Below are 17,007 nucleotides of genomic sequence, written 5' to 3'. Positions count from 1 at the left end.
TTAGCATGTAACTAATCATTTGAAAAGAAGATGCTTATCACAATGAAATCATTGTAGCCACTATCAAAAGCATATGCTAGTCATTGTAATAGCAATAACAAGTAATTATTTTACTCTTATTATATATCACAGATGATAACTATTATAGTCTTCTTGAACAGTTTTGGCCCCAACTGGTGAGTGGATAATAATGTTATGAAATGTTGCTTTTAAGCCGATTAGTGACTTTCACTACTTTCTACAGTAGCTTGCCTTGCGAATTATAAAAGTAATGGGCATAAAAACAAAGCTTAATACAAAAATAAATAAATAAAAATACAAAAAGATAGTTCAAAATCATTAAGAATGGCTAGATCAAGTCTCTTGATATTTAGATTAATATGTAAGTCCACTTAATATAATAAGCATCATAGAATTTTTGAAGCTGAGCTAGGTGAAGTTAAGAAAATGTCTTAATATTTTGTCTCAGTTTCAATTGATATCCACCTAGGAAACTCCAGGAGAAAGTCTAATCTTGACCGAAGGAAATAACCTATAGTTTGATGCAATGCAAAGTTGAGTCTTGCTCTCAAGGAATGCAATGCAACTCAAGCTAACAGTAATACTAAATACTTGATTGTAGCACCTGTTCAGTGCATAAGATTGAGACTATTAAAAATTTAAGAATAATTAACCCAATGAAGTCTGACTCATATCCCAAACAATGAAAGGCCAACACCACTTATTAGAGTAACTCGAAGACAACCTTTGATTGAGAAAAACCCAGTCACAATTGCCAACAGTCTTCCTTGCATCTTTTCTTCTCCTATTGTCCAATTCCTTAATGTTTGAACCACAAATTTCCATGCCTCTACTCAAACCAGATCATGAGGGCGACCATGGATGCTGCCATGCAAATTTAAAACTATTGCTGAGAATGACAAAAGTAAAACATGAGAACCACGTCTTACAAGCATACTTTAGTTCACAAAGAAAGATAACCACTCGCTCATCTTGATATAATTGTGTTGGCCATCAATTGATGGTGGCTCTGAGCAACTTAAGTAGGCTTTAGTGCTGGTTCTTAGGCTTTATGCGGATGTAACCATGACTTAATGATGCTTAGATTTGCCACTTTTAATTTCTTTTGCTTTGCAATTTGGCAATTCCAAGCATCAAATCAACTAATCAAATGAATGATCATCAAACACATGCATTTACTAAATGTAAAGGCAGCTTCAGCTAACTGCAACTGATGCTTAAACTACAGTTCTAATGTAGGGGTGAAAATGTCTGACCATCTAACCAATTTGACCCGTTTAATTTATTTCAGCTCATTATAGATCAAGCCAGATTATCTATTTAATAAAATATCATGTTTGGATCTAGATGTTTGACATGTTCAATAAACAGGTTGGATTCAGATTAATAGATTTTTTATCAATCATGTATTTGATCCAACCGGCATCTTGCCTGACCGGACCCAATTGCCACCCCCATTCTCCTGTAGTCCTTTTATTCTTGAGACCACCATGACAATCAGCCAATATTTTTTAGTCATCTCTTATTTGATTAAATATAATTTATTAGCTAATAGATTTTGAATTCAACACTTCACCATAGTTTTCAATGTGAATTTACCTCATGAGCCAAGAGCTGGATACCTCACATGGTTTTCTCCAAGTTTTCCTACTCACCAATTCATGGCTGAGATCAACCGAGATCTCTGTTCATCTCGGCCTCAGCCACCTACCAAGGTAGCTATATTTAGATTTAAAAGGCTCAGCCTAACCACAATTTTATGTGTATACATACATGTGTGCATGCATGCACCCTCTGTGTGCGCGCGCGGGTGCATAGGAGGGCTGTAAAACCTGCATCATCTGACTTTCATCATTTTAAGAATTTTAGAAGCAAATGGTCAAGAAGACCAACCAAGCACTCAAAAGAGCAAGGCCTGGAACATAAAGGAACGATTGACCACAAGCAGACAGCCAGCAAGTGAAAAATGGACAACAGATCAGAGAGTGTCTCAAATCCCTGGTGTAAGTAACATCACAAGCCAGCCATAACAGTAAAAAGAAGATTCACTTGAAACAGAAAAAAAACACCACTAATTGTTTCCTGACTATTATAATACAGCCACCAACTGCTTTTGGCAATAGCAAATTGAATGAATTGACCAAATGGAAACTAATTTCTGCAAAGAAAAAACAGAACCATGTAACATTAGAAAGGCAGATATTTCATTTGGCCATAATGAAAAAAAAAAGACTTTTTTAATGATTTTCTGACCTTGTGAATTAGATTTGTCAGGTCATATGTATGTAAAAAAATCCACAGTTTATCCTCTCAGTCTCTATTTATAGGGCGAATGATCAGAAGGATTGGAGATTTATCCTCTGCATTGGATTTTGTTTTTGAGTTCACTTATGCTGTCAGGCTGCATTAGTTTAAGCAGAGATCTATGCCGATGAGAGAATGTAAACCTCGTATGACTTTAGATTGGATGGAGTACTCTGAAAGCCATCTTCAGAGCTACGATATTTTAAACAGTATTGTGTATAACAGTGACAAGATTGACTGAAATATCTATTCTGAAGATCATCGAATGAAAAGGCCAGCAGCATTCCTTAACCAATAACATCCACAGAATTTATTTTTCGACCATAAAAAATCACAACCCAAATTCTCCATTTGAAGAGATGCTTCCCCCTCTTCAAATTTAATAAATCAAGTTTCAAAATGGCCAAGGGCAGCAATGTGGAAATCGTTTGTCTTCATCAATAAGCCCAGTAAATACATGAAATTAGTTATGCCAATTGAACTTCTGCAATATTAGAGCATCAACTGTCTAATTCACTATATGGAAAATTAAACTGAAATTTTGTTCACTGATCTCCCTTTTGGCAAAATTATCTCCAATAAGCATTCCTCACAACCCTCAAGCTTAGACCAAGCACAAGAGTTTCAAATAAATACAACTGCTTATAAGACAGGTTTACAAATGAATGGTATGCAACAAATAAGAATTTTTTAAGTTTATACAGCAGTTCATGAACCAGTCATGCAAGAAGCTTTTAATGCAATTAATATCAATCAGGTTTTCTAGCTCCATAGGATGACAGGTATAATCACAACACTGAGGTTATGGGTTCAAGCTTGCATGCTCATTTTAGAATAAAAGAAAAGAGATGTAAAGGGGTGTAATGGCAAATATATAAACCTATAGAGGAGAGGATCGATCAGGATTCAGAAATCCAATGTTATGTCACAGGGTAATGATGTTACATGGGGGCACTTGTATGGCATCTGAATAGGAGTACGATAAGGCATACAAATAACTAATAGTAGATAGTAGAGTTATGGTGTCAATACTTTTGAGTGAACAGCATTTCACTAGAGAAGCTTGCAAAGGAACTAATCATGAACTAGCGAAGTTTTAAGTTTGAGACTCCAAACCAGGAAAAAATCCCCGCAGTAGATTTCCAATACCAGTTTCTAGGGCAGTTGTTGGCAGCATGGTTAAAGTGTTGAAGTTCCATATTGTTTTGTGGCCTCACCACAGTGATACTAATATGCAAATCCTTGTTTATCATTTACAAATGTGTCAACCAAGAATCATTGACCATCTCTTTGAACTGTAGATACTAAAATATATATTATGATCCAACAAAATATTTATTGTTATCTATTGTTTCAGTTGAATATGCATTAGACCCCCAAAAAACTTAAAATTCTGTGTTTATAATAAAACTGATTATAGATATGCATTAATTTGTGGATTAAAATAATAATTTTGTCATGACATGTGTATTTTTTTGGTGATGTATACCAGATATAGAAATATCTATACAGAATTCATCACCATAACTATCCAAAATAATACAGCTTAGTAGCTTACAAACACAAAAAGCTTCTTAATGTACCTTCACATATTGTTATGTAAATATTGGTCTGTTTATGCATAAACCAAGAAGTGAGCTGGCCTAAAATGACACCTTAGGCATATGGTGCTGATTACCAATAACTAAAAGACCTGGTTACCCACAGGCAACTAGATGTGTATAGCACTGATTTTCTGTTACTTCTTTAAACATTTCTCGCAGGCATCATATATCACACCATCCTGTACCACAGTCATCCAAAGCGAACTGTGCATATGCATCTTTTACAGATTAGTAAGCAGTCCTCTCCAATGGTTCTTATTAGTTCTAATCAACAACATATCCTGCAATAAAAATTAGATCTTTCACTCTGCATGGCCTATGGAGTAGCCTCTTTCACCCATTAGTCATTACAAGGTTCTTATTAGTTGGTACCATTGTACCAAGTTAAAAGATCTGTAGTTCAGAGCTTCATTCGCAAAAACATAAGACCCAAAGTCTTACCCAAACTTTAGATTTGCACATACGCAGAGAAAAAGATATAAAGAGGTCAACAAAATCCCTAATTGCTCTGAACAGTGGTGCTCCGTCTAACCACCAAACCCATTTTCATTCTGCTGCCAAGTCAGCCACTCTTTTTCTGATGTTTTTTTATCCATCTATCTCAGACATCAAAGTCTCTCTAATGTCTTTACTATTTTCTTTCCTGATGCTTTTTCAAATATCCAAACCAAACAAGAGTTTAAAATGGAGTCTCTTGTTTTCCATGAATAGGGCACCTAGGTTTAGATAGCCAACATTCAGTACTTCTAGTCAAATGCACATAGAACTACCTCGATTCTTTCCCTCATTTCAGTCTCCCTCCAACCTATACTTGAGATACTGCATTCTGAGCAGGTGGAACCATCATATCTTCTGCAATTTTGGCTCCAACCTCATGCTACTTCCATTTCCTGTTAGAGGTGCACTTCTTTTGAACCGAACCAGTCAAAAATAATGTTCAAAGAACATGGAATTCCAAGCAAATATTCATAGATCCGATTAAATTCCTTATCATAGAAAGATATTAGTTACAGAAAATCACATTGTTGATAATCACAAACCAAGTTAGATTATTCTTGTGGCTTGAAATTGCAGGGATCATAATAAAACTAATGGTTGGTAGTGACACCAAGGTAGACAGCTCACCTATGACCCTGCCTCCTATAATTTACATTACAGAATTAAAATCAAAACCGCACAATTTCCTTCCAGTTGCATCCTAAATTAAAAGCTTTCCAGCAGATTTAGAGAATGCTAACATCAATGCAACTCAATCTAATCTACAAAGTTGCTCCACTTATCTAAATGTTTCACTTGAAACAAGAGCAATAAAGGAGGCTATAATATTTCTTTTAGGATGATTTCTATGCTGAAAAACTACTGCAAACCTGCAAAAGGGTATTGAAATAACAGCATGTTCAGTTCAAGATGCACTTTTGCACGTGCTCAAACATATAAAAGTTTCATTGTTCCACATATGAAAATCAACACTAGTCATGACCACCTGAACATATCAGTCTTTTCTGTTAGCTGACAAACTGCAACATTCATTATGTGGTTTGCAATTGCTTATAGATACCTTGAATATTATACAAGTAAAATAATAATCTGTCAATCTTTCCTAGCACAAAGTGAACATGATTCCCCAAATCCAATCACACAAATATGCCTTAAAATTTTATAACAAGTTCTTTATGATCCTTATAGTAACATATATTCCTGAATATTATTAATTCCATTAGCATTTTTCTTTTCTACTCTTAAATAATCTTTTTCCTGGTTCCAGGCAAATCCAGCCTGTTACAATTATCAAGCACCTAAAACAAGCTCTCACATAAACCTTGGTAAGGATTGAATATTAGAGAGAGAGAGAGAAAGAGACAGAGAGAGAGAAAAGTGAGACAAGCCAGCTGGTGTAAACGCCAATGAGAAGCCATGAACACAAGCATAGACCTTAACTGAGAAAACTGAATCAACAAGCAAGCCAGTATAATTTCTAGTGAGAACTCATGAAAATAACAATATACCCTAAACAAGATAAAAATTATCACATATGTGCATCAAGTTCAGAGTATATTACTGTTTTTGCATGAACAGTAAGTGCAGGAGAACGCTGATTTGGCTCTTCCCAAATTCTCTTAAACTAGCTGAACTAGACCACCTATCTTTTGCATCTTTAAGTACTAAAAATCCAGACACCCATACTTTCACGCAGCTATAGAATTTCTTCTGAGGAAGTTACCCTTTGCAACCGAAAATCGTCACTTCTTGTCATTCTAAATCAAAAATCATTGGTGACTAAGTATTATGCCATTTTTGTATCTGATTGCGTATGAGAAAATTTAAAATATTTCTTTTGAATTTGGTTAGCAAGTTATTTCATTTCATAGGCACGGAGAACATTCTATGTTTTTTAATGATATATAGATGTAACATCCATCACAAATTCTTGTCTAAGTTTTTTCTTTTTAATGGTCCGTGATATTTGAAGCTAACATGAATTTCCAAACTACAACTTATGGTATATAACAAGTGACATGTCCAGAAAAATCTTGTGCAAACACAGATTTCCATCCCAAGTGTGCTTATTACATTAACTCTCACTCCAGTTACTTCCAAGGATGTAAACAGATATTGGCTCATCCAGCAAATTAGGAGAATTTCATACTTTGAGAATATAATCTTGATGGATATTTCATGTTTTAAGGAAAAGAAAGTGAACCAAGCTTAAAACTCATCTAATGCTCAATACAAAATGGAGCTTGATCTAACAGGGTAGCAATAATATACCATGAACACTGTCTTCTACATAATTGAGGACCAATGCATTTGTAAATCGCTTGGACATGCAAAACTGCAATACTGCTGACTGGTCAAATGTCTAACCTTTAAACTCAGCACAGTCCCATTTCAGAACTGATAGAAGATGATGATGACAAAAGAAAAATAAATGATTCTGCAGTGCAGGCTATTCATCAGTTCTACGTAGGCCGGTGAGTTATAAAGTAAGGTCCCTATTTTGATCTGATCGTACAGAATTTCTCTTTTGAAATTCATAACTATGCCCGATGCATCTCCATACAATAAAAAATTCTTCTTGGGACACTGCTTGACAACCGTAGAGCATGATTGAAAGCTCCTTTCATTTTGGCAAATCTAAGCTCAATGTTGGATCCGAACGTGGTCTTTTGGGTTCTCGATCCCCCAAATGCAGAGAAACACAAAGATCTTCATCAATAGAATTTCTTAGTTCAGAGAGATTTTTCAGTTCAGGATTGTCCTCTTGGTTGCGATGTATAGGGGACATGCTGATGAAATTTGGAATGAATTGGTGCTCTTCGACATTATTTGCAGCCTCACCTGTAAATGGTGGATTCATTGCGGAGCCAGAAGCACCTTCAGGAGGGAACTGTTGGATGTTAAGACCTAAAGGTTCATAAATCTCATCGATTTTTTCGTTTACAAGGGTGCCTACGGTAGGAGATGAGTCCCCAACCACAGAATTAACTGCTGCAGCTAAGGCAATTCTTTGCTCCTGCAGTGCATCTTTGGTACCAAAAAAAAAAAAAGGAGATTAAGCATTTCGGTAGGGGAAATAAAAAGGATGGCATCACAATATATTATGAGATCTTTTACTGCTCAGGTGAAAGGTAGAGAGATACAAACCTTGGAGTCCTTCACTTGTTGTAATAAGATCAAGCTCCAAAAGATCAAGAAGGCGACCCAGATCAACTCCACTTGTCCAATTCTCTGGACCGTGACCACTTTTAAGCTTCAACCTTCCACGATTAGCTGTCCCACCCCATATAATACCTATTGGTTGGGGCTTCTCGCCATCCTGGCCTGTCAAAATGATGAGGCTCCCACTATCACCTTCCAGATCAAATGTCTGTTGGTTCTCCCCCACAACAAGAAAATCAGTGAAGAAGCAGATTCCTTTCTCATCATTGTACTCCAGAGCATAAGCCATGACAGTTCCAGTTGTCAAACCAGAGCTCCTTCCAACCTTCACCACTTGTCTCCCAATGAGGCTATTGATTGGTGATTGTAGGTCTATAATCTTAACATCTCCAATCTCACCCACTCCCTTCACTAAAGTGGTGACACTGCACATGTCAAAGTCATCAGCAAAGGGAATAAATGCCCCATCAGCTCGCACAAAAGTCTCTGCAGGTGCATCAGAAGGTAAGAGGTATGTTTGGGAATTAGAACACCATTCGACCAAAAACAGAAACCAAGCAACAGAAGTTATTACAGAAGAATGTGCTTGGTTATGCCGTCCTAAAAGCTAACAAAGATAGTTAACATTCACTGAAGCTAACACTACAATGTCACTTTCTCAATAATTGGTATACAGATCACATTTGCATCCCGTGGACTTTGTAAAGAAAATCTACAAAATCAATGAAATATGTGCAGTATTAGAATAAGTGATCTAGGAGTCATAAGCACCTATTCATGTTTTTAAGCAAAAAATGTAGGAACATGAACAAGCATCTAGCAGAATCGGATTAAGATTTTTTTTTTAATTTATTTATGATCTTGCAAGCTCAAGGGATATATTTGTTTCAAATTAGACTGAAACAGCCATAAAACATCTATTGATTTGAGATGCTAAATCCACATAACAATATTATAACATAAATAAACTGGAACTCTGTTACCTGGGTTTGTTCCAGCATAGATCCCATACCAAACATCATCCGTGATAAAGGATGTCGCCCTTTCAACGGCGCCCAGATAAACTCCAGGTCCAAGGTTGGGCGGCAATGGATGAAACATTTTCTGGTTAGGATAATCCAAATCAACTGCAACATGCCGATTTGTGAGGAAACCAACTTGTTTGTTTCCTGAACGACTTTTCACAATGGCCCCTAAGGTTCCATATGTTTCTTGGCTTGCCACCTGACCATGACAGTGAAGCAGTCAGAACAATTGAAGAGATCACACTAGAATAATTATATAAGGAGAGTAAAGTAACTTAACATGAGTAGAATATACTTGATTGATGGTGGAGATTGTGACTTCATTGAGAATTCAATTGACATTTCATCCTCAGACCAACATTTGGCCCAGAATACAAGAACAAAGAAAAACAAATAACCACATGATAACCAGAAAACAAATAACCAGCAAATAATTTATGAATCAAATGCAACTAATTGAGCTTGACCCAGAGGATTCTCTTCCTTATGTGGTGGTCCAAAGAGAATGTGCTTGTTTCATGCCTCGTGCACAATGTCCAAAATTCATTCTTGGTAACCAATGGTATACTTGAATCATTTATGGAATCAACTGTGGCCTTCAAAAGGTTGCAGATACAAAAGAGTTAAGGACCTAATTGCCCATCAGACCTTTGATGATCTAGGTTAAAAGCCTAGTCGCCCCTATATACGAACTGGTGCCAAAACAACATTATTGAAGGCACAATAAGGAATATGAGAAATTTTAGGAACATAAAAATCAAAAGTGCTAGAATGTGGTTTAATAGTGACCTAATGTGGATTTTGAAGAGGACCACATCAAGGGTAGAATTTTTATGTAGACTAGATGCTGGCAAATGCAGGAGCAAGATAGATGGATTAAAATCCAAATGAAGAAAATAGAGCACATGCACCTCAATCACAAATATAGATTAGCATGCATTATACCAAGTGGAGCACAAGGATAAGATATGAGGATCATGCATGAGGGCTGAAGTAGACACTGAAGGCAAGAATGACAAAGGCTAACAAGCTAGGGAATAAGCCTCAATATGTGATTAAAAACAAGCAAGTTTCTTCAAAATGTGATTAAAAACTTATCAAAATGCGCCTCCAATCAAAGCAATTCAATTAAAACCAAAGAAAGGGCAGTCAACTGATAAAAAAACACAACAAACTACTAAAATATGGCAATAGTTTTACATGAATAAGATAGCTTCAATGAATTCTCAGATGCACCAAGTGGTGACATGATTTCATAAATCCAGAGTAGGCCAACTCAGTTGATTTGGTGGTTGGATTAGATCAACCATGGCAAAGCTAGGAACCCCAAACAGGCAAGGGGGAAGGCCCAAGAGGTCAAAATGACCTGAGAAAGATAAATTACAGGTAGTGGGGTGGGTTGGTGAAGCCACAATAATTAGAAAATCAAATTCCGAGCATTCTCCAGAGGTGGAGTGCGAGAGTAGTAAAATTCCAAATCTCCTTTTTAGGGGTACAGAAATCTCCATCTTCCCAAACCAGCTATATACAGTACCTGCCTCAAGAAGAACTTAAATGCCTTCGTGTTTCTCCAGATACCCTCCTAAGTTTCCAACAGTAATGCACAGCCCATATGACATGGCTCCATTGGCCAGGCTAGATATAAGACAAGCACAAAACAAAAAGAATGCAACTTGAATATGGAAGTAGAAATTCTGTATATATCCATACAAAATCTCTTCTTCATGAAGCCCTTGGGAAGGGGTTTAGCAATAAGTAAACAGAACAAGAGACATGATATTTACATAATGAAGCAGAATTGAGTTCATAAAAACAATTAATGAATGAAACAGGTAATTATATGCATATGATGCAATAGGAATATGCTCACAACAGCCAAAAAAAAAAAAGAGTGATAGAAAGAATGAAAGGGCTAGGCGAGCATTTTATATAGTATGCAGTAGTGTACATACTTCAGGACTAACACCATCATGCAACCAATAGTACTTTGTCACATCCAATTTTTCTGTGGATAGCTGAAATGACTTCCATGAGCTATAAATATATAGACTATCATATCACAATGTAGAAACAATATTATATTAGAATCAGAACACAACCACAAAGAGGATAGGATCATAAGTTATTAATAAATTGGTTTGAGAAAAGAGGAATTGTCTTGAAAAGCAAGAGAACATTTAATGTTTTTCAAAATATCTAACCAAGCAACTATGAGGAAGATCTATAATATATGAATAGCAATCTTTAATCCTCCATTGGTATGTCTTTTTCACATGCTTGCAGACATAACAATTTAAACTAACAATCCACATCACCAGGATGCATCACAAATTTTGTCAGATAAATGGTGGATAAGTGTGAATAGATACCTGAGAACCTGAACCTATGCATGGATCACTTCCACGCAAGCCATCCACAAGCTCGTTGTACAATTGTTCCTTAGGAGTTGGTGCTGGTGCACCATAGTAAGAAAATTCCACAACATCTACATCACACCATACACCACCTGGGCCCTATTTATGAAATCAAAAAAGTAATTTCATGATAAACAGGCAAAGCAAATCTCGGAAAAAATAAAGGTATATTATCAAAACTAATTTGAGCAAGAGGGCATCACACAGTACAAAGATAACACATCAAATTGTTTGCTGAATTAAATGATTCAAAATTATAAACTATATAATATTGTGTACCTCAAGGGCAGATGGCAGACATTGGTTGTGGTTGAGCCATTTCCTGTGAACTTTTCGTGCCACAAAAACAAGTATTGCCGGTGTGTCAGTCAACTTCCCTTTCCTGATTCGAAAGCCTACAGCTGTACCTAGACTGAAACGACGCAAGATCTTGCTATGAAATGCTCTTATAGTCATCAAATCAAGCAATGTCGTGGCTTGTTGACCATCTGGCAGTCTGCCAAGATGTCCTGGCAGTACTCCTTTCTGAAGGTTCCCGAAGTAATTTGCCCGGCCTTCAGCAGCACCAGGCATTAAGGTAGAATTGGGCCAAGAAAAATATGCAGCACTGCTTTCAGAGTGCTGACAACCTGATGCAATTGGTTGGAGAGGAGATGGACTACAAGAGGGCAGGTATGGGTGATTGCATATATTTCTTTCCATATCCAGGGCCGATTCCTCCGATTGTGATGATCCTGAGTGATGCCCTCGAGAGTCTGAATGCCTCATGATGCAAATTATGTGCTATGCCCACATCTAGCTAAGTCCAGAAATCTTAAATATGATCAGGTGATGGGTCTGAGAAAGCAAGATCTAAAAACCTGAAACCCACATCCCATCAATTTTTCATTTCTCTAAAAATAGTTTCGATGATTAAGAAGAATTGAAAAGGACCTCTTTGTTAATAATGTTGATATAAGGAAGATATAGCCACTGAAAAGGGCAATAATCCCACATAAAAAGTTTGTCAGAAATATACCTTCCACAAATAACAGGCATCGTGCAATGATTTTTGTTAGCAAAAAAAACATGATGATATTAATTTTTAGTGTCTTCCAAAGAAAATAACAAACCATCCAGCATCTGCATGAAAAGAAAATTAGATACAAACAAATTATAATGAACAAGTACTTACCATCATGTACATCATGCAAGACACATGAGAAGTGGGTAAGAATCTAAAGACTCATCAGAAAAACAAATATCCAAGGTGGGCACAGAAACATATCACTTAGGGCCTCTCCTTTGCAGGCAAAACGAAGCTGATCAATTGATACTTGTGCAATACAGGAAGAAAGGAAGAAAAAAGGGAGGATAGAGTGGACTGCATGGAAGAAATGGCAGTGCCCATGGCCAAAGGGAAAGCTCGGTATGAAGTTAAACAGAACCACGCTCTGAATGACAAAAGTAATAGCATCAATTGATTATTGGAAAAAAAAAAGAAAAAGAAAAAGAAAAACAAAGACCATAGGAAAGGTATGCCGAGTACCGTATGACAGTTAAAGAAATATCTTTCTCTAGCTTCTATGAAGGTACTAACATATGATCAATTCAGAGAGATGGCTACGGGAAAAGCAGTCAGTAAATTTCTTTTGATGAGCCGTGCGGTGAATGGGAAAGACTCAAATTTAGAGCTTAAAATGAGGTCATCTGGTAAACAAAGAAGCCAAAACAGTGCCATCTCGTCTGTTTGGTGTTTATATGTCCACAACCTTAAAATCAGATCAACTTGTATAGTTGTATGCAAGTTACTCTGAAAGCTAGCTCCAATTAAGAGAAGAGTCGATGCTAAAAATCCGTTTGGAATCTAGAAAAGATCTGAATTTTGAAATCGGTTAAACAAAAGACCGAAAAATCCCAAATGGGTGACCGCCTTTACAATGCTCGCATCAAAAGCAACCGAAAAGAACCATCAGAACGTAGACTGGGGCTCCATGATGAGCTTAGTCACCAGCTGAAGAAAGAAAAAGCAACGCGAAACCCACCTAAACGGCAAAAAAGATCTCTCTTTTACACCATTTTTACATTTAAATGCAATCTACAAATAAGAAAACGACGGAAAAACACTTTAAAATCCATTTTTCGCTGCAGTTTTCCTCGTATAAATGGCAAATTATAAACAGGAAACCAGGTAAATCTGTTCAAAAAGGCAGTATCTTGATAGGGTTCCGGCAACAGTAGAACCAGACCGGACAAAAGGCAGCGATCAAACTCAAGTCCAAACTCAAATCCGCCCCTTCTCTTCTCAAAACCCCAAATAGAGGAAACCCAGCGCCATCCAACAAACAAAAATGATCAGGTACATACAGCTCCCTCCTATATAGTACGATTATTGCCCTCTAAATCACACGGATGAGCGAAAGAAGCCATTTTTAGGGGTTCCCGGAAGGAAAGAGAAAAATAAGAGGAGGAGGACGAGAAGGCTTACCAAGAAATTGTAGACAATGGAGGTATGATCACTGAAGCCAGGGACGCAGCTAGGCTCCAGGACGGGTCTCGTCGGAGATGGCCGAGGGAGTTCGGAGACTTTGGGAAAGCTGTCGACTTGGCGGACGGTAGAAGGGATCGCAGCGTGGGGGATCAGTAGGGTGGGCCAGCGCCATAGGGAGGAGGGGCCAGGGAGAAGGGGAAGAAGATGGAGGGGAATGAGGGATTTTTAAAGAGCAACAATGGGCCAAAGACAAATGCATGAAAGTGACCACTATTGGAAATTAAAATCAACTACACCTTTTTTTTTTTTTTTTCCTAATGAGCAGTCAACTATATATTTTTAAATTAAATAAATTAAAAAAAAGAAAAAGAAGAAGAAGACGACCTGGAAACTCGTTGCTTTTTAGGTCATGATTTTGGATTCAAACCCATCTTTTTGATCATCTCAGCCGTGTCAGGTTGTCGAAGAAATACTTTAAATGTAATATATCATCTATTTTGGATTAGTACTAAGTATCATATAGATTTAACTGAACATGTTCCGATTTAAATAACAACTGAGTTGGATTGGACTGGAGTTTGAGTTAAATATTTATCATTTTTGTTGTTATTATGATTTTAAAAATTATAAAATTAAAATTTTTTATAGAATTAAAGAGATTGCAGCTTAATACGCAAGTTCTTATTTAGACAGAAGTTTTTTTTTATTATGATTTTAAAAAATTAGATATTTTAATATAAAATTTAATAAATAAAAATTTTAAAAAATAAATAGTTAATAAATTTTATAATACTATATACAAGCATCCTATATGATCAAAATAAGATTAAGAGTAGCAGAGGAGCTAAGAGAGAGTGGGGTCATGGCTCTTTCAAGAATTAATGAAGCACATATACGATTGTATACATAATTTTTTTTTCTAAAGTTCTATCTTTTATTCCATTTATATCTGGCACCTCTATATTAAATCTAAATATTCTATAAATGGATAAAAGAGAGAAAAAAAATATCATTTGAATTTTCAAAAGAATTGATCAAATATTAGTGAGAGAAACTAAGTGATCTAGGCATTATATAAGAAAGAGAGAGAGGAAGAGATGTAATTATCTACTTTACAAGCATGTAAAATTTGGATAAATTACTTATATCTTTTGGAATTGGTCTCACAATCTTGGATCACTATTTTTGTTGCCTTTTAATTTTTAAGGCACTACAAGAATAAATAATTTTATCGACTTTCTATTGTCAATGCTAGAAACAAACATCGATAAATTTAAAATATCACATTAATCTATCATTATTTTTTACAAGCGTTTGCTTATTAGGAACGGAAATAACCATTATTTGTATGGCAATAGTCTGAAGTACTGTAGTGAGGCAAGTTGTATCCAAAAAAAATTTATCCGGAGCAAAAAAATAGATTGCAGAATCTTTGAAATACATGGATGTTCCGATATTTCTAAGAGGTTGGGGTCAACTGAGTTGCAGATTATCAACATGATGACCACTTGGGATGGGGAGAAAACTACAGTGCATCTAGGTAACAACAAAGAAGATATACCAGCTATATTTAATATTAAATCTATGTATAATATAAGGTGGTGGGTCAATGTGCTTCACCGATGATTATGTTGCACCTAAAGAAGCAATGACATATTATAAGAGCTCCCATCCCATCGAAAGATGAGGAATAAACTCCCTCCTCAAAAAACCAATCTCCCAAGCAAACATGGAGGAACGGCAACAACCTAAATGGTCATAAAGCCCAAGGGCTTCGGAGATGGTTGCCGCTGACCCCTTCAACTGCACACCCTTCTAGAAGTAATGCTGCAGTCATCCTTCATGTTGAGTTTCCCTTCCCTCAAGAGCTCAACCAAAGCATGAACTACAATAGTCTATGCCGAAGCTCATTTGCAAGATTAGCATTGAAATGACATTGAGAGGCTGATGTCCACTTGGTGAAGAGGATGAGCACTTTCTTAAGCACCACTCAGCCAACATGAGCTTCAAATCTGAAGAATCGTTTGTTTCTTTCCTTGTAGATACATCAGCATTCCACAGTGATTATGGCATCTACTGCAGTGGTCTGCTTTCTATTTCTTAAGCAACTTCTCCATTTATGCCATAGATCATTGATGCTTTTAGTGAAGAGTTGATTGCTTAGCCCCAAAAGGAGAGATGACCAAATATTTTTTGAGTAATCGCAACCAAGCAACAGGTGGTCTATATTTTCTAGTTGTTCTATATAGAGGTGTCTTGCATTTAGATTAGCACTGATCATAAAGTTAATAGGGGTTAGGCATGGAAATAGGCCAGATCAGATCAGACTTTGGCTTAAACAGGCCAGGCCTGTATTGTAAAATACTAGCCTGAGTCTGGCCTGTTGGACCGGTTCAGACTTAAAATGAGGTCGACCTGACCTATTTTGCAAAATAAAAAAGTCTGGCCTAGCCTGAAAGCCTATTTAAAAAGACTCTTCCGTCTTCTTAATTCTCGAAAGGACTAAGATAATTAGATATTGATGGATAAGATCAATAATTAATTAATTATATATATTAATAAAATAATAATTTTTATTAAATTATATATATATATATATATATATATATATATATATATATATATATATATATATAAATTTATACAGACCAGCCTACAGGCTTTCAGACCAGGCTTTGGAATTTTAGGTCTGACCTATTTATTTAAACAGATCTTTTTAAAAATCTATATCTGACTTATTTAGATAAATAAGTCAGGTCAGGTCAGGCCGACAGCAGGTCAGGCCATAGGCTCCTGGCAGGCCTCCTGGCCTATTTCCATTCCTAATAGGGATCTTTCTAAGATTTTTGCATTGTACTCTATAAATTCCAACTTTGAAAATAATAAATAATCTCTATCCATCTCTATTCATGATTTTTTCTCTTTGATTCAGAGGGTTTTTCATGTAAATTTTGAGTTTGCATTAATCTTTATTTTCTTTGTTTTTACTTTTATGGATGTGTTCCTACAACATTCTGAGTACACAGGACAACAATGGAGACTTGTTACCCCATTCTTCTTGAGAATGTCAGCCGTTAGCTTTAGTAAAAAAAATAAAAGAGAATGTCAGCCATTAGCACCTTATGATGATGGCATAGCCAAGCATCTTGCCAAAAGAATGTTTGACAATAGTATTGAACACAAGGATTTGAGAATAGTTGGAATGGATCAAAGAACTTATCAATGCTTTTCCAAAAATGGGATACATTTTTTATGAGGGTCGAAGCAGGATCGGCTAATGTCCTCCTAGTGTAGTATATCTCCTGAATTAGAGTATGCCAGGGTCGATCATTATCGTTGAAATATTTGAAACACCATTTTAAAAGTAGAACTTTATTGAACAATGATAGGTTGAGAAGATCCAAGCCTCCAAACTCTCTTCGTCTACAGATTTATGTCCAGTCGACAGGGAATTTTATGTTTCCTCTTTCGTTGTTACTGTTCCATAAGAAAGCACCTCAGAAGCAATC

General features: G+C 36.3%; 1 protein-coding gene across 4 annotated transcripts; it reads right to left on the bottom strand.

Annotated features, from left to right (window-relative positions):
* Window positions 1-6,670: 6,670 nt before the first annotated feature.
* LOC140859119 (protein NARROW LEAF 1-like) lies at window positions 6,671-13,714 on the bottom strand. Of its 4 annotated transcripts, XM_073260668.1 has the most exons (7): window positions 13,496-13,711; window positions 12,047-12,150; window positions 11,308-11,888; window positions 10,984-11,127; window positions 8,573-8,813; window positions 7,575-8,075; window positions 6,671-7,454 (listed from the first exon to the last, which is right to left on the bottom strand). In XM_073260668.1, exons 3-7 carry the CDS (start codon window positions 11,794-11,796, stop codon window positions 7,051-7,053), a joined length of 1,779 nt encoding a protein of 592 aa, XP_073116769.1. In that variant the 5' UTR covers window positions 11,797-11,888; window positions 12,047-12,150; window positions 13,496-13,711; the 3' UTR covers window positions 6,671-7,050. The 4 variants fall into 4 exon arrangements, with proteins under 4 accessions (XP_073116769.1, XP_073116768.1, XP_073116770.1 ...); XM_073260667.1 differs by lacking the exon at window positions 12,047-12,150 and having other exon boundaries at window positions 13,496-13,714; XM_073260669.1 differs by lacking the exon at window positions 12,047-12,150 and having other exon boundaries at window positions 11,308-11,827.
* Between the last annotated feature and the right edge of the window lie 3,293 nt (window positions 13,715-17,007).

Source organism: Elaeis guineensis, chromosome 7 (genome assembly GCF_000442705.2).
Source record: "Elaeis guineensis isolate ETL-2024a chromosome 7, EG11, whole genome shotgun sequence".
Lineage (NCBI taxonomy): Eukaryota > Viridiplantae > Streptophyta > Magnoliopsida > Arecales > Arecaceae > Elaeis > Elaeis guineensis.
This window is presented reverse-complemented; position numbering and strand designations above follow the sequence as displayed.

What these genes read in the sequence shown, in the direction of transcription:
- LOC140859119 (XM_073260667.1), bottom strand. Translation starts at nt 11,796, where the DNA reads ATGAGGCATTCAGACTCTCGAGGGCATCACTCAGGATCATCACAATCG. An exon ending in GTCTGCCATCTGCCCTTGAG is followed by an intron (nt 11,128 to 11,307) that starts GTACACAATATT and finishes TTTCATAAATAG; the next exon opens with GGCCCAGGTGGTGTATGGTG. An exon ending in AACAAGTGAAGGACTCCAAG is followed by an intron (nt 7,455 to 7,574) that starts GTTTGTATCTCT and finishes TTGGTACCAAAG; the next exon opens with ATGCACTGCAGGAGCAAAGA.